This window comes from Esox lucius, chromosome 14 (genome assembly GCF_011004845.1).
Source record: "Esox lucius isolate fEsoLuc1 chromosome 14, fEsoLuc1.pri, whole genome shotgun sequence".
In the NCBI taxonomy this organism is placed as follows: Eukaryota; Metazoa; Chordata; class Actinopteri; order Esociformes; family Esocidae; genus Esox; species Esox lucius.
Window position 1 is genome coordinate 16,279,311 of NC_047582.1, and position 26,754 is coordinate 16,306,064.

The 26,754-nt window shown below is 42.2% G+C and overlaps 3 protein-coding genes across 10 annotated transcripts; 2 read left to right on the forward strand and 1 right to left on the reverse strand.

Moving 5' to 3' along the window:
* Positions 1 to 23: 23 nt before the first annotated feature.
* Positions 24 to 9,920, forward strand: thnsl2 (threonine synthase-like 2). Of its 5 annotated transcripts, none has more exons than XM_034297147.1 (10): positions 51 to 104; positions 135 to 1,743; positions 3,499 to 3,729; positions 4,002 to 4,196; positions 5,992 to 6,144; positions 6,309 to 6,548; positions 7,500 to 7,648; positions 7,728 to 7,853; positions 7,994 to 8,148; positions 9,306 to 9,920. In XM_034297147.1, coding segments are annotated over exons 2-10 (1,482 nt in total). In that variant the 5' UTR covers positions 51 to 104; positions 135 to 1,742; the 3' UTR covers positions 9,538 to 9,920. The 5 variants fall into 5 exon arrangements, with proteins under 5 accessions (XP_034153039.1, XP_034153042.1, XP_034153038.1 ...); XM_034297150.1 differs by having other exon boundaries at positions 135 to 1,609; XM_034297149.1 differs by having other exon boundaries at positions 135 to 496.
* A 541-nt stretch (positions 9,921 to 10,461) lies between these two features.
* Positions 10,462 to 12,719, reverse strand: oxt (oxytocin). Its single transcript, XM_010877967.3, has 4 exons — positions 12,561 to 12,719; positions 12,250 to 12,377; positions 11,930 to 12,134; positions 10,462 to 10,798 (listed from the first exon to the last, which is right to left on the reverse strand). Coding segments are annotated over exons 1-4 (480 nt in total). The 5' UTR covers positions 12,562 to 12,719; the 3' UTR covers positions 10,462 to 10,652.
* A 1,148-nt stretch (positions 12,720 to 13,867) lies between these two features.
* On the forward strand, positions 13,868 to 25,332 carry dqx1 (DEAQ box RNA-dependent ATPase 1). 4 transcript variants are annotated; one of them, XM_010877969.5, is made up of 12 exons: positions 13,868 to 14,165; positions 15,976 to 16,348; positions 17,255 to 17,448; positions 17,611 to 18,052; positions 20,427 to 20,729; positions 21,444 to 21,543; positions 21,896 to 22,054; positions 22,652 to 22,843; positions 23,039 to 23,164; positions 23,328 to 23,518; positions 23,782 to 23,972; positions 24,348 to 25,332. In XM_010877969.5, the coding sequence occupies exons 2-12, from the start codon at positions 16,046 to 16,048 to the stop codon at positions 24,562 to 24,564; spliced, it is 2,418 nt and encodes an 805-aa protein (XP_010876271.2). In that variant the 5' UTR covers positions 13,868 to 14,165; positions 15,976 to 16,045; the 3' UTR covers positions 24,565 to 25,332. The 4 variants fall into 4 exon arrangements, with proteins under 4 accessions (XP_010876271.2, XP_010876273.2, XP_010876272.2 ...); XM_010877971.4 differs by having other exon boundaries at positions 15,980 to 16,348; XM_010877970.4 differs by having other exon boundaries at positions 13,868 to 13,998.
* Positions 25,333 to 26,754: the final 1,422 nt, after the last annotated feature.

The following is a 26,754-nucleotide window of genomic DNA, read 5'->3' on the forward strand; positions in this document are numbered from 1 at the left end:
GTGAGCGAAAATTAGTTATCCACAGTTGGGGTCGCGGATACTTCAATCAACCAGCTTCAACCACGAGCCAACGATCGTTTCAAAACAATTTGGAAAGCAATTAGGTAAGGGCTGATAAGGTAAGGGCTGATAAGGTAAGGGCTGATAAGGTAAGGGCTGATTAGGCAAGGGCTGATTAGGCATATCACTTGGCCTGTGAGTCACAGATCGTAGAAAAAAAAATCGTTATCCTCAACTGATAGACAAAAGCTAAAATAATTGGTTTAGTTCAACGTTGGTATGATTTTTTTCAGGACGAAGGTCATTACATTTGCATAGTCTGAAGGTAGCCTACATTGTATTTGACATATGCTGCGTTTGAGCTCCTTCAGTGGCAAATTTCACTTGAACGACAGCAAATAAGAGCACGAAATTGAAAATATACCCCAAGCATATGCATTCACCACTAAACTATACATGGAAAGAAACATTTGACGATTAAACTACAACCTTTCAGGTAGTGGAACCATTTTATATATTAAACTCAAACTTCAATATATGTGCAAATGTATCTAACTAGCTAAATCATAACGGTTGAATATTAGCATTTCAAAAGCAGTTGAACCCAATTAATGTCAAATGTACCTAATTGCACAAATGTAGTTAATTGCAGACAACTTACCACATGAATCCCAGCATAACAAATGATATTAGGCTACACCTTGTATGGCCAATTGTTTAATGGCTACTGAGGTTTATTCAAAAATGACTGGAGGGATTTTTCCTTTTAAATGTAATGCTAGTACTTTGTTATTAATGATAAGTGTGACATTAATTGCATCATTTAAGTAACGAGTTGGGCTCATTGATCCCTTCGACCTGATATACGTTTAAAATAACCCTCAGAAACAATTTATCAGAAATAAACACAATGACTAAGTAGTCGACGCGCCATAATCCCCATAAAACCAAGCGACAAAAAGTGATATTTGTTCTCTCTGCATTTCACCATTTATCCCAAGGATTTTGAGATTAATTTCAATTGGTTCTGTGTTTCGTTTAGGTTAACCCGGCTAAGCGGTGCTAACCGTGTAAACATCGTCTAGGCAAGGTGACGTTTGGCAACATATTTGCTTGAATTAACATACAAACAAAAGTTACATTTTTTAATAGATATTTAGCATAGTAATCAAAACGACGATGTAGCGGGAAGCCTGCACGAAACACAGACCTTTTTTTGAAGTGGATCTAAAAATCCCCCAATGGAGAAATGTATGGTATAAACTTAAAGCCGCTTTCAAGTTCTGCCGGAAGTTTTTATGGGGATTATTATTTCTGTCAATTAAATTGCCTATATGCTCGAACGAAGTGATCACATGGTGGTGACATAACCATACACGATGAATTAATTCCCTGATGTTCTGACAATTGTGCAAACAATAGAGGCAATTTAAAGACGGACATAAATAGGTGCATTTGGGGATTTAACAGTCAACTTGATTATGCTTAGTGCTCACTTGAATGACGTTCAATGTCAAATTTGGTCCGTCACGTCCGCCTCTGTAAAACAACTCAGCGAGAGAAGAAGTTTATTGTGGAATACGGTGGAATATCAGATTTTGACTTCTTGGTAACTTCTGCTATCTGAACTTAGACTGCTTTAAAAAAAGTCGCTTTTGTGATCAGATTGTGTACCGATCTCATAGTCTGAGACGCATTTTGTGTGATCGGATGACTCCCTCAGTCTGGATTACAGCTTTTACAGTAAGCACGTCATCGGGATTGCCCACAACTCTGCAGTAGCGAACATTTCTTGTGTATCTGCACCTATACCAAACGGTACGGTGCAGATACGCATGTACCATCACACCCCTATCTATTTTCTATTTTTAGTATGCGATTTTTTATTAATTGCTGCATTTGTGTCTGTTATTATATGTCTCTCCTTGTACTCCAACGTCTTTATTACAGTAAGAGTTTTAATCTCACACTTCCCGTGACCGTGCACCTTTCCTATATTACCGACTCCAAAAAGTAAAGAGAAATGTTTACAAACTATAAAAGCAGAACGACTTTCCTTCATATTGACTGTGCACGGTCACGGGAAAAAAGAAAACGCTTTTGCTGCTAAGAAAGCCAGATCTCATTCAGTTTGAATTCCTTCACTGATCACTCCGTTTATTACAAATTATTTTTTTAAACATATTTAATCAAATCGCCCTCTATCCATATCCATGTAAAAAAAAAAATCATAACATAATGGGATTTTCACTATTTAGACGCTATAAAATCGTTAGATATAGACATCGTTTTTCATCTTCAAGGTAATAAACAAGTCCGTGCAGAACGAAAAAGAAACCATGCGCCGCAAGCTTTGAGGAACCATTTGGAAGAGGGCGAGATTGTTCTATATTGGGGGAGGTTCCCAGGGCGAATCTTCCCTGCCGACGGCCACAGATAGACCCTGCTCTATTTTATGAACTGTGTGTTTAGATTGGTAGACCTACTTTTAATGGTGTAGCCTAATCATGTGACTGGAGTGCACTTTAAAATCTCAGCTAACAAACTCCGGTTATTCCCGTTGTATTTCTATTAGATGGTATGGTTTGATATCTAACGTTTACAATACTGAATTTAATCAATAACACAGCTTGTCTCCTCGTCTTTCCTTACCGGACGAAACAGGAATAGTACTAGCTTGTCAAGGGTGGTTTAGGGTGGGAAGGAAGGAACTGCGAGTGTCTAAAGGAGTATGAAGAGATTACAAGTCAGTGCAAACTGATAGATGGACTGGCAAGAAAAATGGAATGGGCAATATCTCAGGCACTGAAATATTTGGTGGATAAAAATTATATTTCAAAAAGTTACTTAAAACATTCCATTATTTTCCCACTAGTTTGCTTTTTCCAGGCCCACATTCTTGTACCCATTAGTCGTCGTCCCCCCCCCCCCCCATATAACATATATTTCCAAAAACGAATTCTTATCTTTTAAATTAATCAGACACAATTGTAATTGACCATAACCCATTTTTTGCAGTGCACATGCATATCACATCACTTTATTTTGTCTGCAACTGACAGCCACAATACTGCGTGTTACTTCTCAAACGTGAAGTGTAAATTCAAACTCTATGGAAATGATTATTCAAACTAAGAATCTAAGTTATTATTCTCTTTGGTAATGTAAACAAGCGCTTAGCCATACTTAAAGGGATACTAGATCTCTGATTTCCAAATAAGTTCCTTCTTTTTTGTAGTTGAATCAGTGAACATTTTGTGGAGACCCGTCCCTTAAAAGGACAATACATTTTTTCAATCTCACATTGTAACACCACAAATGCAATCCAGTGACTGTGGCCTTGAACCATTTGTACAGAGTAATATCTTCCCTTAGTTGCCCTAACCACCTTATTGTCCATTGTTATTTCAAATTACTATCATATTGACGTAACCATTCTAACGGTTCATAGCTGCACTGGTAATTTGCCTGTCATGTTTCTATGTTGACCACTGTCAGTGTTAGTAATGTGGTACTGCAGCACCCGTGGTGGAGTCCAGGGTTGGGGTTTTCAGGAGGTGCTGTTCTCCGGCTATGCTCCCGATGGGGGGATGTTCATGCCTGAGACCCTCCCTACCCTCACCCCTGACACACTGAGGTCCTGGAGGTCCCTGTCCTATCCCCAGCTGGTGATATCAGTGTGCTCCGTGTTCATTCCTACAGAGGTGATCCCTTTAGCAGACTTGGAGGGTGAGTCCTGGAAGGAATTGGGTGGTTGGGTGAAATGTTGAATTGTCAGATGGTTTGAGAATGTGTGGTGTAGTTAGGGTTAATGTAATGAGGGTTGGCCCATCTGGATGTATAGGCCTATTAAGCAACGCTCTCTGTTCCTGTCCTTAACATATTCATCTCACTCTCTCTTTTGTTTCCTTCCTCTGGCATTCTCCCTTTCCCTCTCTCTCTCACTCCTCACTTTCTTCCATCCCATCTCCTCCATCCCTTTTCTCTCTCCCTTCCCCCAGACTTGGTGAACACAGCCCTGTCTGGGTTCTCAGTGCCGGGGGCAGTGAGTCTGGCCAAGCTGAAGCAGGGGCTGAATGTGTTGGAGCTCTTCCATGGAAAGACCATGGCCTTCAAGGACCTTGCCATGACCTGCACTGTGCACTTCCTCAACTACTTCCTGCACAAAGACAGCCTGCGTGCCATTGTAGTCGTAGGTATAAAGTGGGAAGCACTTTGGGCGTTATTGAAGGTTTTTACCTGTTTAGTAGAGATTTAGGGTGTTATTGGAAGTTTTTACCTGTTTAGTAGAGGTTTAGGGCATTATTGGATGTTTTTAGTAAGACGTTTTGGGCATTGTTGGATGTTTTTACATGTTCTTGTACAGCGGGGAGAACAAGTATTTGATACACTGCCGATTTTGCAGGTTTACCTACTTACAAAGTATGTAGAGGTCTGTACATTTTATCATAGGTACACTTCAACTGTGAGAGACTAAATCTAAAACAAAAATCCTAAAAATCACATTGTATGATTTTTAAATAATTAATTAGCATTTTATTGCATGACATAAGTATTTGATCACCTACCAACCAGTAAGAATTCTGACTCTCACAGACCTGTTCGTTTTTCTTTAAGAAGCCCTCCTGTTCTCCACTCATTACCTGTATTAACTGCACCTGTTTGAACTCGTTACCTGTATAAAAGACACCTGTCCACACACTCCAACCTCTCCACAATGGCCAAGACCAGAGGGCTGTGTAAGGACATCAGGGATAAAACTGTAGACCTGCACAAGGCTGGGATGGGCTACAGGACAATAGGCAAGCAGCTTGGTGAGAAGGCACTGTTGGTGCATTTATTAGAAAATGGAAGAAGTTCAAGATGAAGGTCAATCTCCCTCGGTTTGGGGCTCCATGCAAGATCTCACTTATGGGTGATCATAAGGAAGGTGAGGGATCAGCCCAGAACTACACGGCAGACCTGGTCAATGACTTGAAGAGAGCTGGGACCACAATCTCAAAGAAAACCATTAGTAACACACTACGCCGTCATGGATTAAAATCCTGCAGCGCACGCAATGTCCCCCTGCTCAAGCCAGTGCATGTCCAGGCCCGTCTGAAGTTTGCCAATGACCATCTGGATGATCCAGAGGAGGAATGGGAGAAGGTCATGTGGTCTGATGAGACAAAAATAGAGCTTTTTGTTCGAAACTCCACTTGCCGTGTTTGGAGGAAGAAGAAGGATGAGTACAACCCCAAGAACACCATCCCAACTGTGAAGCATGGAGGTGGAAACATCATTCTTTGGGGATGCTTTTCTGCAAAGGGGAGAGAACGACTGCACCGTATTGAGGGGAGGATGGATGGGGCCATGTATTGCGAGATCTTGGCCAACAACCTCCTTCTCTCAATAAGAGCATTAAAGATGGGTCGTGACTGGGTTTTCAGCATGACAACGACCCAAAACACACAACCAGGGCAACTAAGGAGTGGCTCCGTAAGAAGCATCTCAAAGTCCTGGAGTGGCCTAGCCAGTCTCCAGACCTGAAACCAATAGAAAATCATTGGAGGGAGCTGAAAGTCCATATTGCCCAGTGACAGCCACGAAACCTGAAGGATCTGGAAAAGGTCTATATGGAGCAGTGGGCCAAAATCCCTGCTGCAGTGTGTGCCAACCTGGTCAAGAACTACAGGAAACGTATGATCTCTGTAACTGCAAAAAAGGTGTCTGTACCAAATATTAAGTTCTGCTTTTCTGATGTATCAAATACTTATGTCATGCAATAAAATTCTAATTAATTACTTAAAACTCATACCATGTGATTTTCTGGATTTTTGTTTTAGATTCCATCACTCACAGTTGAAGAGTACCTATGATAAAATTAATGTCTTCTACATGCTTTGTAAGTGGGGGAAAACTGCAAAATACTGATTCTCCCCACTGTATATTGAATCTTATGCATTTATAAATACTGTCCTCCTGCTGTTTCCGCTCTTCGATGCTTCGCAGGCACATCCGGGGACACGGGTGGTTCTGCCATTCAGAGTGCGAAAGGCCTCAGTGGGCTGGACCTGGTGGTGGTGTACCCCCGAGGCCGTATAACCCCCGTGCAGGAGAAACAGATGACCACATGCCTGGAGGACAATATCCATGTGTTTGCAGGTTAGAGAGATGGTCAGATGTTGTGAGGGGCCATCTTCCAAACTGGTTTCATCTCCTTGTCCCTCCTTTTATAGCAATTTAGGAGATTGCTTCCTTAATACTATTTCTCTAACCTTACACGTTGTGCTCACAGGTTAACACTACGTTCATCTTTCTCCCCATAGCAGACGGCAGTTCTGATGACGTCGATGTGCCGATCCGTCGACTGTTTTCCGACCAGGAGCTCGTAAAACGCCATAGGCTGATGAGTCTCAACTCAGTCAACTGGTCTCGCGTCATGGTTCAATTGGCGCACTTTATTTATGCCTACCTGCATGTGAGCGGGCTGGAGGAGGCAGAGATAGCGGCGCCCCTGCCCGTCCTGGAGATAATAGTTCCCACAGGAGGGGCTGGGAATATCGCCGGTGAGGTATTATCACACCACAGTGTTTCAACTATGTTTTTCCCGTTTGTGCCCCTTTTTCGATTGATTTGTTAGATCAGAAACCTTAACATTTCTGCAGTACTTTTTAGATCACATTCCTTGTTTATACCTTTGTGTTCAAAATCAGGGGATACGAAACTGTTTAAGAGTGTTGGAACACAGCCCATGTGTTTTTGCCAGACTGCGTAAGCGGAGCCAAGAACAGTGAATGTCTCTTAGTGAGTGACTGACAGACTGACCACCCCTTGTTAAATAGCGTAGTGGTTAAAGACGCGGACTGCCAAGCAACACGACCAGCGTTCGAGGCTCGTAACAGTCAAAACTATTAATGCATTAGGATTTGTTCAGGATAGACAAAATCTTCGCTGGCTACAACCTTCAGGAGATATGTTATAGTCAGCCTAAAATGAAACTTTTGTGGTTATATTGTAATTATTTCTGATGGATTTTCAAAGTACACATCCATGCATGATTTTTCAGATAATATCGGCTAGATCCCAAACCCTTGAACATTAAAAGAGTAGGGGTTTCTATAATTGTCACTAGATGAAAAATTTCAGTTATCGTCACCTATATTGTAGTCCTTGTATCAATGTAATTCACAAATGAAAGAAAAACAAACGTTGTGCCATGAAATGAAGTAGCTATTACTGGCTAATAAACTGTTAAAACGACCAGTGGCAAAAGCCATAAACTTCATAGATGCTATTTGTGGTGGAGGTAAACATAATAAGAAACATTAGTCAGTTTAACACAATGCTTAATTGTATCTAGTGAAACATTCAAATTTGGTGTGTTGTTAATGTGTGACAAAATGATCTAATGTTGAAACGCTATACTGACACTCTGCAAACGAGTAGCTCTAGGCTTGCCTGGTTCCTTAATCTGTCCTCTCTTCATTATTTGTCTGTCTCTCTGTCCCCTTTTTTAGCTGGCTGCATTGTGAAGCAGATGGGGATACCGCTGTGTCTAGTTGCTATGACGAACGCTAATGATATAGTGCCCAGGACGGTGAAGAGCGGCGACTTCTCCATGGCAACTAATGTCACGCAGACCTTAGCCCCAGCTATAGACATTCAGGTGCTATTTGTGTTTGCTTGCCCCTCTCTGTGTGTGCGTGCGTGCGTACTTCAGCTAACACTGTTCTCCCCACCGCCAGGACCCCTATAACATGGAGCGTGTTTTCTGGCTTCTGTCTGGTAGAGATGGAGGCCTAGTGAAGAGAATGATGGAGGAGTTTCAAAACTTGCATCGACACACGCTGCCTAAAGCTCTCCACAAACAGGTTAAAGGCCATGATTGTCATTCTAAGTGGCCAGGATGATTGGTTGTTTCTTAATGTTCCCTCTCATATCACAAAAGATAAGATATGCTTATCTTTGGCCCTTTGCCCCATCACTCTTTCCCTCTGCTCTGTTTCTTCAGCTGTCCCAAGCCCTAACATCAGGGGCAGTAGGAGATCAGGAGATAGTGGAGACCATGCAGAGATGCTGGAAGGAGAACCAATATCTACTGTGTCCCCACACTGCCGTGGCTGTTTGGCATCACTATCACTGTTCCCCCACTGCGGGGGTCAACAGGTAACAGTCACACAAACACCTGCTTGTCAAGACGTACACTCAATTTAGTATTGTTTCCAATACACTTTTACATTCCTGGACTGTTTATTTTGTACACCTATGATCAGTTTCCTGTATGAGTCCCAGCAGAAAAACAGCAGAGTCCCGGCTCATTTTCCAAAACATCTGAAACCCTACACTGTTAAAACAACTGGCTAACTCTTTAAATTTATTGAGTAGGTACTAGGTACTTTTCAAACATATACAAAGGTCAGTAGAACTCAAATTAGAAAAGGGATACTATATAATATTTCAATAAAATTCTTTATCACTTTTTGTTTTGAGTACTGTTAACAAATATCAGGTTATTGAGTGAATATAATATTTGAGTTCTACCAATGAGTTAATATGTTGTTAAAAGTTATTTATTATTTAATATATTTAGGTTTATCTAAAATGTATTAAATCAGCTATTATTACTTGATATTTTGTCTTTACTTAGTATTCAGACCTGGTGATATTTGAGTCGAATACACTTGATTCTTCTGCGTTTTAGTAATGTGTTATTATTAAGTTAAGCTTAATGGTGCCTTGTTACCCTGTGGGTATTTTGTTTGTAAGATAATGCCTGATACGGTGGGTTAAAGTGACAGACTTTCAAATGAAACAAATAACATAATTACTATGAACTAATAATGAAACAGCTAATGAGGGTAGGCTGGATCCTATATTTCTGTTGTCTACAAGGAATATTATAGACCATTAAAAACAAAATAATGTACTTTTAAATGCTGTAATAATTAATGTTAAAAAGTGATGTCACTTTATTACTTTAATTATGATCACTGAATTAGGTGAGTAACTCAAGTGAATTGTGGTAACAGGTCCAATAAAAAGTGTAGTTAGCTCAGCTAATGACTTTTCACAGTGTCTATCTTTTTAAAGAGTATCAAAAATGATTCCACATCGAATCCCAATTGTGATTTTTTTCTCTTCACTCTAAACCTAACATTGATAGCTACTTCATTGAGTGAGGTGTACTTATTACTACTGAGTGGTTGTCCCAGCTAAGAATCATAAGATGAATGCACAAACTATAAGTTGCTCTGGATAAGAGCATCTGCTAAATTAATAAAACATAAAAAACATTAAATGTTACCCTTATTCTCCTTCTCCAGGTGTTGCCTAGCAACAGCCTCTCCTTCCAAGTTCCAGGCTGCGGTGCAGAAGGCAGGGCTAACCCTTGACCTTCCTGAGAAAGTGCTGGCCCTTGACAAGAAGCAAACTCGTTACGTGGCTCTGGATCGAAGCGAGAACTGGGAGAAGGACTGGGAGGGCAGACTGAAGCAATGCATCCAGGCTATAGGCTCTGCCAGACAACATGGACTGTCCTACTATGAACATGAGTAAAACTAGTTGACTAGTTTTTTAAGACATTGGGTGTATGAATGTGCTGGAATAATTCAGATGGAACTGTTAGGCATTTGGGATGGATTTCTGAAACAACTAGCAATTATTGACAAATAAGATTGCTTTGACATTTCATAAAATTGAGGATCAATCCATTACTGATAATACCAGTAATATGTCCTAAAATTGTTTTACTTAAGTTTTTATATGATCTAATGATGTATTTTGTCACAGTATAAGGACATTGTTTTTTGGAACACTTAATCAGAATTCAGTTCATGCAAAATTTGTAGTATGCCTGTTGTTTGTTTTTTCTGATCTTAAGCACTTTGAATTGCCCTGTATATGATATGTGCTTTACAAATAAACTTGCCCTGCCTTCAGATTGTCTGTCTAAATAATACACATTTTAGTCTGTATTTGAGGCTGTACAGACTATATTTCTAAATATTGGATTGGTAAAATCTCTTGAATAACTCACAACTCTAGATGTTTGTAAATATCTTCTAATATTGTTCATTATTGTTTCCACACACAATAATCTCATTTACTGTAGTTTATCGCCTCAAAAACGTTGCTAATAAAACATGATCACATGGGTTTCTGACACACTTGAATGAGTTGGTTAATAAAATGTTTTTTAGTTTTTTTTTGTTTAAGTGTGTACTTTCTTATCCATGCTTTGTATTGTTCTTTTTTTGATAAGACCTTTTACAGCAAGCCCTCCTGACCTGTTGGACTCTCAACTGGCTGTGGGACTTTGGTGTCTCAATTACATCAGAGGTTGGATGACTCAGCTTATTTCATGCATCATAAGGTAGTACACATACAACAGCGTATCCATAATGTTTGCGTCTTTATGCAACTTTTCTTGCTAAGGTTTAGTGTTTGTGATTGCAACATTGACAAACCAGACACATTTTTGGACAATACGCTTTATTTGTCTCAGAGCACAAGCCATTGTACATGCAGTCTCAATCAAAAACTCATCTTTTACATCTCTATCTACTTTACAAAATATATGTATAGTTATTCCTCTGTCATTGAAAGATGTTACAGGTTTTTGGACACTGTCCTTCACTGCATGACTGTCCCTGAGAACTGTAAAGGCAGTTTTATTGGTGGTTTCTGTGAGGAGCGGTGTGGCTAATCATGTGCAGAAGTTTCATTAGCAGATCATGGCCATGGCTGCTTCTCTCTGATTGGCTTATGTAATCTGCTTCATCCTCCTCAAAACAGGATTCGTCAATGCTACAACCGTCTAAAAGAAAAAAGGTACAAATATACAGTTGTTCACATGACAGTAAACTGCAATATGAAATCTTTATAGTCAAAATTAAGTCATTTAAAAGATGTTCTCATATAGAGCTACTTAAAGTGCATACATTTTCAAACTATAAAACAGAATGATTCTGGTTCTGCTGTGGCTGTGACTGTGCTCCTGAGAGCCAGTTTTAAAATAGCGCTTGATCGTTTTTGCAACTGCACTTCCAGATAGACTGACCTTATATCTTAAAGTAATGATGGACTGTCGATTCTCTTTGCTTATTTGTTCTGTTCTTGTCATAATACAGGCTACTACAGTACAGGCATAATGATGGTATTCTGTATCAACCCTACCTTCTCACAACACAACTGCTTGGCTCAAACACATTAAGAAGAAATTAATTTCCACAGATGAACTTTTAACAAGGCACACCTGTTAACTGAAATAGATTCCAGCTGACTACCCCTTGTGAAGGTTGAGTGAATGCCAAGAGTGTGCAAAGATGTCATCAAGGCAGTGGGTGGCTACTTTAAAGAATCTTCAATATGAAGTGTATTTTGATCTGTTTTTTTGATTGCTACATGATTCCATATGTGTTATTTCAGTTTTTATCACTTGACTATTATTCTACAATGTGGGAAATAGTCAAACTAAAGAAAGGCCCTTAATAAGTGTCCAAACATCTGTGTGTGTGTGTGTGTGTGTGTGTGTGTGTGTGTGTGTGTGTGTGTGTGTGTGTGTGTGTGTGTGTGTGTGTGTGTGTGTGTGTGTGTGTGTGTGTGTGTGTGTGTGTGTGTATACAATACCTCACAAAAGTGAATACACCCCTCACATTTTTGCAAATATTTGATTATTGTTGTTGCCAGCGGTTTGGACATTGATGGCTGTGTGTTGAGTAATTTTTAGGGGACAGCAAATTTACACTGTCATACAAGCTGAACACTCACTACTTTACATTGTAGCAAAGTGTCATTTCTTCAGTGTTGTCACATGAAAAGATATAATCAAATATATAATAACAAACATAAGTTTAGCTTCTTAAAGAACCAGAACATTTTGAATTGCTTCTGTTTGTTTTTAAGTTAGCTAGCTGTTTACAACTGTAGTACCCATGTTTGGTCTTACCGGAGTCACAACAGATCCCCTGTGCAGCACAGCGTCCCTCCTCTGTACCACAGACTTTTCCTCCAGCCTCACAAGGAGAGGGCAGGTAGTTCTCCTCCACACAACCAGCTGCCTCTGGGGAGCCCACATAGCAGCCCATCCCCTCCCCACAGCAGATACTTGGGCCAAAGCAGCGGCCCCTGTCCCCGGGGCCACAAGACATGCACTGGAAATGTAATACGAATTGGAAAGTAACGTTGTTGTTAATAAACCACCAATTTAACTCAATAATAGATACAATTGACAGTAACAAAGTGGAACAGCTGAGAAGGACTGTGTACCTTTCTGGGTGGGAGGTCTAGAGCTGATCTCTTGCCTCCTATTGGGCAGTTGGAGATGTAACAGGCATTGCAGACAGACAGCAGAAACAGCAGACAGACGACAGACATTGGGGCCCCAGACACAGCCACTGAGAAATAACATTTCCATTTTAAAATCTTTTGTTAAGATAATGATGAGAAGGTTTGTTTAACCATAGTCTGTTGTTGCATAATTTATATTTCAATAACAAAAACATGTCCAGCAAATATTTTTTATAAGATAAAATGTAAGACTATCAATAAAAATATAGATATTGTAGAAAGTCACTTACTTTTGCACTGCAAATTTGATGATGATTGATCTTGGTAGAGGTTGATCTTGGATTATGGTCGCTGTCGTGAAAAGGTACCTTTTATATCTCTCGCTCAGTCTCAGGCTGTGACAGGACCTCAAAATCATGAATTAAGTTGAATCAAGTCATTATTACATTGTGATTAATTTTGTGACCTGATTAGTAGAGGGGAATGGACATTGAGATGGACAGCAGCCGGGCATTATTATGCATGAGCATGCGTAAGGTGTATTGGTCCTCTTTCTTTTTGCCCTTGAACACTGAGCTTAGTTCTGCTTTTCCTAGTTAGTTCTAGCAGATGGTATGAACAGCAAGTGTAAGAAAATGTGGTGGAAATGGTAAGACAAGAGCTATGACTTGAGAGCAAATTATTGTGTGTGGGACAAAGAAAGACGTTTGTTACTCTGTAAGTCGATGGTTCCCAATTTGGCAGATCCACAGGGGTACTGGAGGTGAATCATGAGACCATAGGCTTACTGTTGAAATTGCATGAGATGGTACTTTAGGGGTACTCTGTAAATTCAGTTGGGATTCACTGCTCTAGGCTGTGTGTTTGCTGTGTCGTATTTGTTGAATGAGAAATTTCAGAGGGCTTGTTTGTTTTTTTACATAACGAAGGAAAAAAAGCATATTCTGAATTTCTTCATACTTCCCTAGCTGTTTTTATTTGTGTGTTCAATAAAAACATTTAAAGCCAAAGAAAATCTGTGTGTTTCTCTCTGAATAATTACAGATTAACTAAATGTACGAAGTAATAGGTAAAGAGAACTTCAGATGAGTACAGAAAGTGATAACTAAAAGATTGTCATTGTCCTCAGAGGGTCATACATTAATAGTAAAAGCACGATTGACATTGACCTCACTATTTTAATCATGTATTTCTCATTATAATTTAAGATCGACACATCCAAGGAATTTAACTGAAGTCATTATCTGGACACATATCCACGACAATTTTTTTTTGTAATTACTCTAATTACGTCCCAGTCCATTTAATCGAACAACTTAAATTAACGTCACAGACGAACATGACGATCCTGAAAAATTTTAAATAAAAATCTTTGCGTGTGAGACCAACAATGAGAAGTGACTACATTTAGTAGGTATATATTTGAAAAATATAACCATGGACTATGGAAAACAATCTATATAGAAATTTTAATCTGATACGTATCATTTGTAAAACAAATTCAAAGGTTTGCCTGCTGTTAAGATTTGGAGTGTCAAACCGCGATTTTATTTATGACCGCCGACAAATAACCAGCTCCTCCCATTTGACTGTCGACTCCACCTGCACACGGTGAGTCGGCCAAACATGGCGGAGATTCGGAAGATCAGCTACTGACAAGGAGCATTATTTTATTAATGTCAACAATCAACTAGAAAACATATCGATAACAACTGACGAGGGAATATGGTAACTGTGGAAAACGAAACATTATATTTGCGCATTATTCTGTCTCCACTTGAATGTCAAATGAGTATGTGTGCAACAGTGAGCAGTAGAACGCTTCACTGAACGCACAACCAGTTTTTGTTTCAACCTTGGATGGGATTTTAGCACTCTATAGAAATGTGTCAGAGGTAAGATTTAAGTTTCAGTTTTGAATTCGTTGTTTTTATTTCTACCAGTTATCTTTAAAATACGCCCTCCTATCTTGGTTGTGACCGTCAGCTGACACGTAGTTCCTGGTTCTTAGCAGGTCACTCCGGAGATAGTTTCAGTAATTTGGACAGCTATAATTAAATGGAAGAAGAACAAAAGGCAGATGTATAATAGGAGCGGTGGATTGGCTAGTTGGCCTACAGGTGTCATATCCTTAGACCGCTTAAGTTTATTGTTATGGCCAAACGTTTTTCAAATTCAATTCATGTTTTGTATGCGTTTGAACATCATGGCACATTTATTTAACCAATGTTAGAGTGGTATTATTGGGATGGTAGGTATTTGACAATACATGGGTATAAATAGGATTGTTCATTGTTGATTATAACACGGCTATAACATGGACGGGGCTGGGACCAAAAGTCGGCTGGCATTTCACAACAGTCAGTTTTACTCCTTCTTCATATGATTATTCACCAGTAATGATGCTGTTTGGAAAATAAATCCCAAGATGGGTCCACTAAGCTAAAAGCAGACTAGCCCATCTATTATTTACCAGAAATACCAGATAGCCTGCTTATAACATGCATCTACAGTGTCCTTTGTTATTGTCTATGTACTGTAATCCTGAAGCTGAAAAACAGACCCTCCCACATCAACCTCCCCCGCCCTTTATCTCATCCCCCGAACTACCCTCATCAGATGAGCTCCCATGTTTTCCCCATTGCCCATATTAGCCCTCTGTGCATGCTTTGTTTTTATATGCAGGGCTATGTCTGTGTATTCAGTAAACATAGGCAAAATGGCATGCAGACTAGTGACTGGTAACCATAGATCATATAATAGCTCAGTGCACTCCCTTGTCCACTACTTTGTTGAAGTTAAAATGTAGGTGTACCCATTACTACGTGTTCAAGCTGTTATTGTCTTATGTAACAACCATTGCTTACATATTAACAGGATACATTCAGTTCCCATTTACCAATCCCAACCACCCATCTTAAAATGATTTCATCCAGCCTAGTACTGAATTTTAACTTGGTCTTACAAAATATTTATCTGGGGTTTCTTGTGGTTGTACTATGGCAGTCTCTATGCAAAGTGTAGACTTTGTATAATAAATTCATTCAGGCATTGAACTCTGTTCGAAATGTTTGCATATCTATGTAGTAATAGTTTTATAAAGACGTCTTTGTTAGCTATATCTGATATGTGTCAGGGAGAGTATGTGCAATTATCTGTCTCTGTTGTGCATTTGTCCATTGCCACGGGGCAAATGCAGACATTCCATGAGTGAGTGGAATAGCCCAGACCCACAGCTGTTGACATCGTAGGCCTTGGCTCACTACACTTGCAGCTATGCACTCTGTTGGTTTAGCTAGGCAAAGTTGACAGTAACCACACTGCCCTTAAAGGTTGAGACTGCTTACACCATGTAAAACGTTCTCAGTCAGGACATACTGAGTAAATATGTTAAGCAATAAGGCAAAACAAGTGTGGTATATGGCCACAGTTAAAAGCTTTTCTTGGACGCCGCTTAGCCAAGGTGACTTATCACTATTGTAAACTGGTTACTAACTAAATTAGAGCAGTAAAAACTGATGTGATGTCATACCTGTGGTATATGTTAAACTGTACCACTGCTATCAGGCAGTCAACATTCAGGCCACCTGGTTTTTATACATATGTACAGTATATGTTCAATACCTTAGGATAAGTTTAACAGTAGAACAGCTAAGTTGGGTGAAGCAGCGTCCAGGTGACCAGTCTCTCTCTCCTCTCTCCAAGGTAGTCTCCAGTCAGTCCATTACCACCCCCCTTCCCTGGCCCCTCCGATAAAGTCCTCTACCCGGCAAGGATGACATCGACGGACCCCCCCACTCTACAACCTCCCTCTGCCCTGGACTCCCTCTCCGTGTCCTCTTTCCTGTCCGGGGACTTTGAGGACGAGGAGGGGGACAGAGTGGGGGAGGAGGGAGTCCTGGGCGACCTGGAGGTGAATCCGTACGATGGGTTGCCCTTCTCGTCGCGTTACTACTGCCTGCTTGAGGAGAGGAGGAAGCTCCCAGTGTGGAGCCTGAAGGCACGCCTGCTGGAGCACCTGGAGACACATAGCATGGTGGTGGTCGGGGCCCCCAGCGGCACAGGCAAGAGCACTCAGGTGAGAGGGACCCACACTGTCACCCCAACTGTGCCAAGTACATTCACACACAGGCATGGCCACTCACAGGCTTGGCCACATGGGCTGATGGCAAACATACAGGTGGACACCCTGGTCAAAGATGAATGCATTCACACACATATAGTGACTCCGTTATTACAGGCACAGCATGAGCGTTGCTTTCTTCTTTTGAGTCCATACTCAAAGTTTGGATCATACATTTTAACTATGAGGTTGAGGTATTTGTTATCAGTTTTGTGTTGGTAATTTTATCGATCAGAACTCTTTAAGAAGGAAGTACAGAGACGAAATACTCTTGGCACATTCTAACAGTTTTATTAATATTTGCAAATATGAGAGACGCGTCAAACGCTTACAAAAACATAATCATCCGAGGAGTCTCTGACTCAAAAATGCACAATCCGTATTTATTACATAGAAAAAGGGGTGTGGTAAGATGCTGCCATCTGTCTTGTCACATAAAAGAGTTTACCCAAAGGGCGCATCCATACAATGGGACTCAGTCCTTTAAACAGTAAGAATGCATCAGGTTTCAGAATTTCCACAACAGTTTTTGGCTCAAATCTAAGCCCTTTTTACATCAGCAGTTGTCACAAAGTGCTTTTACAAAAACACCCAGCCTGAAACCCCAAGGAGCAAACAACAACAGTGTTGAATTTCATTGGCTAGGAAAAACTCACTAAGAAGGCCAAAATGTAGGGAGAAACCTCGAGAGGAACCAGGCTCAGAGGGGTGACCAGTACTCTTCTGGCTGTGCCGGGTGAACATTTCTGACTGGATTTCTGTACACATTGGTATACGAAAACAGTTTTTCCCCCATCAAATCGTAAAGTCATAATAGAATGAGAGTAGCGACTCAGCGTTTCCTTTTCTCCCCTCTCCCAGGTTCCTCAGTGGTGTCTTGAGTATGCTCTGTCTCATGAGTTCTCCCATGGCTTGGTATGCTGTTCCCAACCCTACGCCGTGGCTGCCGGGAGTCTGGCCCTTAGAGTGGCTGATGAGATGGACCTAAGTCTGGGCCTGGAGGTTGGCTACTGGGTCCCCCACGATGACGGCTGTACCCCCGATACGCTGCTAAGGTGAGGAGAGATGGGGCCACGCGTCTGTACACCAACACTGGCAAATACAACCACACTACCCACACGCAGTACAGGCTAGGATACGCTCACACCTTTGGATTTCCTTCAGTGCCATACATCTGGGTGAACAGGCTTCTCGCTGTCCCCCTCGGGTCTTGGTAGGTTCGTCAGTGACTCTCTGCTGTTGGGGGAGATGATGTCAGACCCTCTGCTGCGTCAGTACGGGGTGGTGGTGGTGGACGAGGTGCAGGAGCGAACGTTGCCCACCGACGTCCTCATGGGCCTGCTGCTGGACGTATGCGCCCAGCGCCCCCACGACCTCCGCGTTGTCCTGCTCACCGACCCGTCCCTCGCCCCCAGCCTCAAAGCCTTCCTGGGCGAGGCCGTCCCGCTGTTGACCCTGGACGAGCCCGGTGGGGATGAGGACCGGCCGGCCGGGGGTTTGCCCGACCCCGAGACGAGGAGGAGGCCGCTGGCTGCCGTGGAAACGGTGTACCGGGACCCCGGAGGGAGGGAGGCATCGTCGGCAGCCTGTCACATGGTGTTGGATCTCCACCGCAGGGGCGATGAGGGAGACGTCATGGTGTTCCTCCCCAGTGCCCAGGTAGGGACCCACACAAACCAGGCAGGGTGGCGAACACACGCAGCTGATGTTGTAGAGGCTCTGTTTTTAACCTGGTCAGATCGCTAGACAGAAGAGGTGTAATAGGTTCTGGGAAGTCTTTGTTTCCATTGACATTGTCTACAAACGTTGGCGTAAATTCTGCATATATTTTGGGTTTCGGTGGGATACGAGAGTTTGACCAAGCTAATGATACATTTATTGGTTATAATCCCTAAATAATCAATGGGTGTTTATGACCATCAGGTAGATCAGCCTTTGGCAAACAGCTTTTGTTCCAAAGACTAGCAAATGATGAGCTTCTTCCTCTATGGACCACTTGCATAAAATTATTATTTCTGCTATCCTAACAACACTATAAATTGTATTGACATAGCCATAACATGGTACATTAAGCCATTTCGTTCTCTATTTGAGGACACAATGTGTGGTCTTACACAGACATATGTGTTCATGGGTGTCACACCTCTAATGTCAGGCTTCATAATTGCTAATTCCTCAAAGGATTCAAATGTATAGGAGTGAAATAGAGAGCACTCTGTCTAAAATAGCAGACATCGGCCGTTGCTTGAGTAACCACTTCTATAAAGGAAGCATCAATTCCATCTATGGGACTTCTTCATGAGAGGTATGCTACGGACCAGCAGGCATTCCTCCATGGACCGTTGCAGGTCATCGGATTTTAGACCTTCTATTCTATCCTGTATCTTTATATCTCTTCTCAGTTTCAGTTAGTCTTCCTTCGACCTGAAAAGGCCTACTGATATTTTGTTGATGCTTTGTTGTGCTGTGTTATGTAATACTCTCTTCCTCGTCTGCTATTACCTCTCACCCTAGAGACAGAAACGAGGACACTGTAACCATATACTTCTGAGCGGCATTAGTGTGTCAGGTGTCCTGGTTGACACACACACCACACTTCACCCAGCGATGCCATATTTAAGGATGTGAATAATATCCTGCACATCCACCTCTCCCACTCACACTCCCACTATGTCAACATTACCACACCCTAGCTCCTCATCTCCTTCCTGGGTTTTAAAGCCAAAGGCAGACTCGGACTTGAGTACAGTAGTTTAGTTGATGCCAAAGCTGCAAAACAAAGGGCTTACTAACCAGGATAACGGATCTGGTTAAGACTCAGTAGAAGAGCCACTATAAACAGTAAACATAGAGAAGTGCGGTCTGGGGTTATTTGGTGTCAACTCAATCCATCTAAATCTTGTGCTTAGGGATAGGCATGCAGGCAGAAGACAGACAGACGGACAAAAAGACAGGCAGGGGAGAAAGGGAGGGAGTTTGGAGACAAGAGAGGAGGCAAGTGGGCACAGGGCTGATATGTCTGTATACGTAGGGCCACGTCGTCCAATCAGAAATGTATAGTTTTCAAAGGTAGTTAGAGTTTGAAACATTTTAGGAATGCCAAATGAAGGGAGACTAAACTGCTGACAACAACAAAATGTCAAATACTAGAAAGATATTTCTGTGAGACAGCTGAACTACTCTGTTGACAAAGCTTGGTGCTTTTATCAAATGTAGATTACAAAATATATATATAATATCAAACTTTTTGGTTATAATGTTAATAATATGTTAGAGAAAAATTCAGAACAAAAATCATCATATTTGTTTTTTTTATATCGTTAGGAAGCAAATTTCCTCACCATAGGGTGTTTTCAACACACGATGGGCTGAGTGTGTGGACCTACAACATGCTCAAATGTATTATTTGTTGACTTTTTTAAACAATAATTACGAATGGTTTAGCTATCATTTGGAACAAGTAAAAGCCTTTAAAACACAGGTGTCGAACCGGTTCCACAAAGGGCCGAGTGTCTGCAGGTTTTTGGTTTTTCCTATAAATTGGTTCCTAGTTCATACCTACACAACCAGGTGAGGGTAGAAACTAACCAATCAGTGACCTAATTAACCAATCAAGTACAAGGAGAGAGCAAAAACCTGCAGACACTCGGCCCTCCGTGGAACCGGTTTGACACCTCTGCTTTAAAAAGTATGGAAACTTGCCTTGACAGAGGTGGGGCAGATGAGTTTGCTTTCGCTCTTCCCCTTTAAATGCCCTCTGTGCAATCCCTTTAACGGATTAGAATAATCACTCCCACTCAGCTTCCGGAAGGAGGGAGAAAATGATAGGAGCATTAGATGGTAGGAAGGAGTGGATGCATTTAGGACAGTATGTATTTCAAGCACTACATCTAGGTAGCGTAATATGCATGACGTCTGTCTGTAAATGCATTCACTTTTTCATGAGGACACATTTCAGAATGACATTTCTCAATAGATTCACAGAGGTGGAACAGTATATTCTCATCTGGTTTCTCTTCTCCCTTTCTCTCAGGAGATAGATGAGTGTGGCTCTCTGCTGGACAAGGAATCTGTGGCTCTGAGCCCTCAGCTGGGGCCCCTGCGCATTTTACACCTTCATGCAGGCCTGGGAGGGGCCACCCAACGTGTCTATGAACCCGAGCCAGAGGGTCCCTCTGAGGACACGGAGGAGTCAGTGGGGTCTGAAGGACTGGAAGGGCCGGGGATAGGGGTGGGGGTGAAGCGCAGAGTCATCCTCACCGACAGCCTGGGGGAGGCCTCCTTCTCTCTATCTGGAGTGCGATATGTCATAGACACAGGCATGCAACTCAAGACAGTGAGTACTCATTTATTAGAGACTGGAAGGAGGAGTGTTTAGCACTGGAAAGCAAACCATATTGAACTGTACTCATGCGCTGACTGGTTTGGAATTTTGCCTTATATTTTGATGTTTGGTTTGTTAAATGTCCTATACGTAAATGGAATAAATGGAAGATGAAACAATTATGGCATTTGTCTGCCTGTAAGAGATGTTTTCGCTACTCACGCACTTGTATTTGTGTGTTGGCTATGAATGATGCGTGTGAAAAAGTGCTGTGCCAGGAGTACTGCGTTTGAACAATGTCCCTTGTGGTGAAAGTAAGAACGGCAATTATATCTATTGGAAATATGTGGTCAGACAGGATCGTCTTTTTCAGATAAAGGAAAAGGGACATTTTCACAAAAATATAGGACTACAAAGACAAAATAAGTTTGGTCATGATAATAAATGGGTGAAGAACTGGATGAAACAATATTTACAGAATTTAAGTTTTAACAGTATAAACAGGATAAAACCAGCATAATGCATGGGTCACGCACGACTCATGAAACACATTTATAACTTATTTAGAAACATATGAAACAATATGACATTTTTGCCATTTTGCCCAGGCCTAATTGTGTGTCACTATTTTACACAGTTGGCGCATCTCAATTGTTAAATGAGGCAGTAGCTAAAGTACTATGTTGCATAACCTCAATAAACGTTTCTACTGCCACCCTCTCACAGGTTTACAATCCTCAAATCAGAGCGGACTCCCAGGTCCTGCGTCCAATCAGCCGACATCAAGCAGACATGCGGACGCAGAGGGTAAACAGTGACCTACCAGGTTGGTTAAGATTGGTGGGGCCGTGCAGGTGTTGGAAGACCCCGGGCCACATTTAATCAAAGCCCTCTGCTGACATTAGCATACAGGCTACATTTATTAGTGTATATTTATTGGTAAAAGCTCATGTGTAGCTTTTGATGCATCTACATCAACAATTTGAATTGGCTAACAGATAAACATGAAACATTTTGTTTAGGCATTTCTTTAAGCACACTGATTCGCAGGTATGTCCCCAATCTGTTATCTGAAATACCTCGCGAATGTTGTGATTATCATGGTTAGTGCACTGTGGTGTTACGGGCCAACAGTAGTCTGGAATGTTTCCTCTGACCCCTCCCTCCTGTCTCTCCAGGTCTCTGTTTCCGTCTGTACCCTCAGGCCCTGTATGAGGAGGGCATGGCGGAGGCCCGAAGCCCAGGGGTGGTGGAGGAGAACCTAAGCCACCTGGTGCTGCTGCTGAAGAGGCTCGACATCGCTGACATGGGCCAGTGCAAGTTTCTGGACAGGCCAGGTACTGAGGGTCAAACATTCCTGCTAGTTCAGTCCTGTTTCCTTTGAATGACTAAAGCATGCCTTGCATTCATGGGAGTGGTTGTTTAAAACGTGTGGTCATTTTTTGATATCATATGGAGCATATGGAGAACTTCAGCCTGTATTCCTTCAATCCGTCCCTCTGAGTTTTTCCTTCTCTGTCCCACCCCCATCCCTCCTCTGTCCCACCCCCATCCCTCCTCTGTCCCACCCCCATCCCTCCTCTGTCCCACCCCCGTCCCTCCTCTGTCCCACCCCTGTCCCACCCCCATCCATCCTCTGTCCCACCCCCATCCCTCCTCTGTCCCACCCCCGTCCCTTCTCTGTCCCACCCCCGTCCCTCCTCTCTCCGACCCCTGTCCCACCCCCATCCCTCCTCTGTCCCACCCTGTCCCTCCTCTGTCCCACCACCATCCCTCCTCTGTCCCACCCCTGTCCCACCCCCGTCCCTCTTCTGTCCCACCCCTGTCTAACCACCGTCCCTCCTCTGTCCCACCACTGTCCCTCCTTTGTCCCACCACTGTCCCTTCTCTGTCCCACCCCTGTCCCTCCTCTGTCCCACCCCTGTCCCACCCAGCTCCTGAGGCTCTGATGCAGGCTCTGGAGGATCTGGACTACCTTGCTGCGCTGGATGATGATGGGAACCTGTCTGAGGTGGGCATCATCATGTCTGAGCTGCCCCTGGAGCCTCCACTGGCCAAGGCCCTGATCGCTGCCTGCGAGTTTGACTGTGTCAGCGAGCTGCTTACTATCGCCGCAATGCTCACAGGTACGCCTGTTTTTGCCATGTTCTATGCATTATTTCAATGGAAAAGTACATTTTGGTGGGCCTTCTCAAACTTTATTGGATAGAGACAATGGTGACTGCTGGACCACTTGACCATCCTAGGCCCCTTGTTTCCATAATGGTGGCTTGTATTTTCAAGCAGTGAATTATTTACATTTTCCATCTGTGTTTTCCTAGCTCCCCCCTGCTTTGTGGCCCCCCCACCCCAGAGAGAGGAGGCAGCAGCCACTCACAGACTTCCCCTGTTGCACAATGAGGGAGACCACCTCACACTCATCAACATCTACAATGCCTACATACAGCGTGAGTCTACGTATAGAGTACTACTTCTGTAACTAGTATTATTATTACTATTAGCACTGCTACTATTACTACTACGACTAATATTATCACTACTACTTTTATTATTATTACTAATACTGTTATTACTGTTGTACACATGCACAACCTCTGATTGCTCTTTCAGACAACGAGGATGATGCGTGGTGTACTACCAACTTCCTGAACCCTGCTGCATTGCGATTGGCTGTGGTGATCAGGGCAGAGCTGTTGGAAGTGATGCAGCGAATAGAGTTGCCCGTATCGCCTCCTGCCTTTGGTTGCCAAGACAACTGCACCAATATCAAACGTGCCCTTATCTCCGGGTTCTTCCTTAAGGTGAAAGGACTCAGTAGTACTTCAACATTTAACATTCAACTTGATTTGGTTACATTGTTTGTCTGAAATGTGTAGGAAATAAGCAGAACTCAAATCTCTTTCTTTTTTCTGCTCTTTCTATCTTTACCTTTCACTCTCTTGTTGCTGTTGCTCTATTTCTACATGTACATTTGTCTGTTTTTTTTTAAAGAGTCCTTCTTAACATCTGTCTCTTTTTGTCTGTCCCTATACCTTTTTGTGTTTCCACTGGGCCTTCCTCTCAGGTGGCTCACGATGTGGACGGCTCAGGTAACTACCTCCTGTTGACTCACCGTCACGTGGCTCATCTCCACCCCTTCTCCTCGTATCTGTGTCGCCGGCCTCTGCCCAACCCGCCCTCCTGGGTGCTCTACCACGAATTTACCATCTCTCACGACAACTGCATACGCACGGCGTCTGAGGTGCACCCCCACATGTGAGTAACCCCAATGGTTTTTATTAACCTTTTCTTTTAATAACCTTTGAGATTACCCTGACGTATTCTAAGTGAATTAAGACAGACAGAAAGCTTTACAGTACTAAAAGGATGTCATTATTAATTGGGTAGTATAGCCACTGGATGCTGTCTGGGTCATATACCACAGGTATGACACAAAACTACCTGTTTGTTTTTCTAAATACTTTGCCAAGCTTTTTGTATAAAAAAAAATCTACTTTTACAATGCTGTCTAAGCACAGTCTATGTACAGATGATCGCCTCGCTCAACTGTTCACATTTTCAGGAACCACATTAATATGATTTAGCAATCCTTTGAAATCTTTTGTTTAATGTGCCATTTCCTGTGGGCAGGTTGGTGGAGCTAGCCCCTCAGTACTACCTGGGCAACCTGCCATCCAGCGAGGGGAAGGACTTACTGATGGAGCTCAGACAGAGTCTGCTGCCTCCCGAGGAGGAACACGAGAGGGGCCCGGAGGGGACCTATGGCACACTACACATCCAGGAACACCTGGACCGGACTGTGGATCCCCGTAATCAGGACACCACTGAGCTGTGTGTCGTCCAGTGACGGGAAGGGAGTGGGTCATAGAAAGCAGAACCAACGGTGAAGAACCAGAGGGATGTAGGAAACTCTCAAAGCGCTGCCAAGAACACACTTGGGAACATGCATGGACAGTTGATGAGGGAGTACATATAGTATACTATCTATCCATACAAAGTTGTATGGAAGCAGTTGTTTACATCTGAGTGAATAAGGGCTCACAGGTGATAGTGAAATCTTTCTCGTATGAGATTAAATGCATATCACTTGAAACTATGAGCGAAGTGCAATCTGATTAAACCTTTCTGTAAAGTTTCTATAAAATAAACTCTATACTGGTAGACACATTGGGGATTATATATTGTCAGAAATTTTAACTATTCTATAAGGGTCTCCAATACTTTACAGTCAGCTGTCAAGTAAACATGTATTCTTTGTAATGAGTGGAAAGGTATGGGATTGATAGTGACACCAGCCGAAAATGGGGCTGAACTTCGTGGAAGGTTAATGTGGACTGGACATGTGATTCTCAGGGTTTATTTGGGTTCACAGAGGGTGATCTACCGTTGTACGGAGCTTCCATTTTGAGGGATTTAGAATACAGTTTTTGCTACCACTGTTCTTTGTATTCTATTGGGTTTAGTGTTTGTATTTGGACCCCTCTATCCCCCGCTCCAATGTGTTTAACAAATCCAATATTTTGTGTGTAAATTAAAGCTGTCTGGTCAACTTCCCCCTATCTAATACAACTTTAAATATACATTATTGAACATAAAAATTAAATGTTTATTTGTTGAATTTTGGCTTGATATGGTGTAGTCTTTTTTGGGCATTAGATGTAATTCTCCAAATACTTTTAAGGTTGTAGAGTCATAGTTTTATGGGCATAGTAGCATTCCTGAGCATATTGCTGGCCACGTGCCAGTGGTGGTAATGGAATGTCCTTCAAAACAATTACACAGTTCAATCTATACACGTTCCTTTTAATCAAGTATTTTGATATTATGTGTGTAAAGCCAACAAAGACATGATGATGATGGCTGTAGAATCTCTTGTGTTTTGAAGCACATGCTTTGGTGAGGCTAGTGAATCCATTTTCTACCATTAGTATGACTATGCAAGAAACTAGACAAATAAAACCAAGGATTGTGTCTTTATAAGCCATCAATGCTAATATGACACCTGATCAATATTTTTAGGGGTGGCCGAGTTACTGGGTCACAAAGAAAGATACCTTTAGAAAGGTAGGGAGAGGCAGTGGCCCAAGCTGCTCCATAAGCACTGTGGTCTTGTACTGGATGGGAGGTTTCAACTGCAAGTAAGTGGAGTGAGAGGAGCAGAGTGACGCTTGAGAACTTGGAAGGTTGAACACCAGACAGGTTGTCCCAGTTGCAGTAGTCCAGACGTGAGATTACAAGCGCCTGGGTTAGTACCTGCACCACTTCTGATGCCAGGTACAATCAAACAATAGGGATTGGCTACGGCTAGCTAGATGCTGCACTTTCTTCCCAATGTATACTCAGACGAACAGCAGCCTGACTTTTGGTTTGTTGTTGCAGCCTAAGGCTAATCTTTATTTCACATACTTCTAACTTCAAATAATTATTCCGTCTTGTTACACATGGAGTCTCTTTAACATTAGAGGCCACAATCTGCTAACATTAAGAACATGGAAGTGTTAGTGGTTTTCTTACATGATAAATTGGAAATTTCATGTATGGAACCAATGGGAGATGGATTACTAGTGGTAGTAACAATACAGGACAAAAAAACATCTAGTTTTAATGTTTATGAGAATCTGTTATGGTATGTATTAAATTACCATCATCAAATGCTAGACTGTCAAACTTTATTTGAGGATCAAAACAATCGCTATGACCCAATATACATTGTGGGAAAAGGCTGCAATCAAGCACTAAAATTAAATAAAGTGGAGGCACATGGCCATGGAAACATTCACCTACTCTGTTTCAACCATCCTTAAAATAAATGTGCCAAAACAGCAGCAAACCAAAGAAAACAATTTCACAGCACTTTTGGTATGCAAGTTTTGCAATGCATTCAATCATTGTTTATAAGAAGTAATTTGTAATGCAGTATATGCAACTTAAAACTTGGTGGATCGGATCACCCAGTCCTGTAGCAGGACAGAGGTGGTTATCAGCCCAGGTAGAAGAGGAGGATGGGGAGGGAGGATGGGGTGATGGGGGTGGGGGA

Bases quoted from the DNA above. Each gene is read 5' to 3' on its own strand.
- thnsl2 (XM_034297147.1), top strand. The intron at 6,145-6,308 runs GTTAGAGAGATG...TTCTCCCCATAG, and splicing joins CAATATCCATGTGTTTGCAG to CAGACGGCAGTTCTGATGAC. The intron at 6,549-7,499 runs GTGAGGTATTAT...CCCCTTTTTTAG, and splicing joins AGGGGCTGGGAATATCGCCG to CTGGCTGCATTGTGAAGCAG.
- oxt (XM_010877967.3), bottom strand. The intron at 12,135-12,249 runs GTACACAGTCCT...TTACATTTCCAG, and splicing joins TAGACCTCCCACCCAGAAAG to TGCATGTCTTGTGGCCCCGG. The intron at 10,799-11,929 runs GTAAGACCAAAC...TTTTTCTTTTAG, and splicing joins GGGGATCTGTTGTGACTCCG to ACGGTTGTAGCATTGACGAA.
- dqx1 (XM_010877968.4), top strand. The intron at 22,844-23,038 runs GTACGCCTGTTT...GTGTTTTCCTAG, and splicing joins TATCGCCGCAATGCTCACAG to CTCCCCCCTGCTTTGTGGCC. The intron at 23,973-24,347 runs GTGAGTAACCCC...TCCTGTGGGCAG, and splicing joins TCTGAGGTGCACCCCCACAT to GTTGGTGGAGCTAGCCCCTC.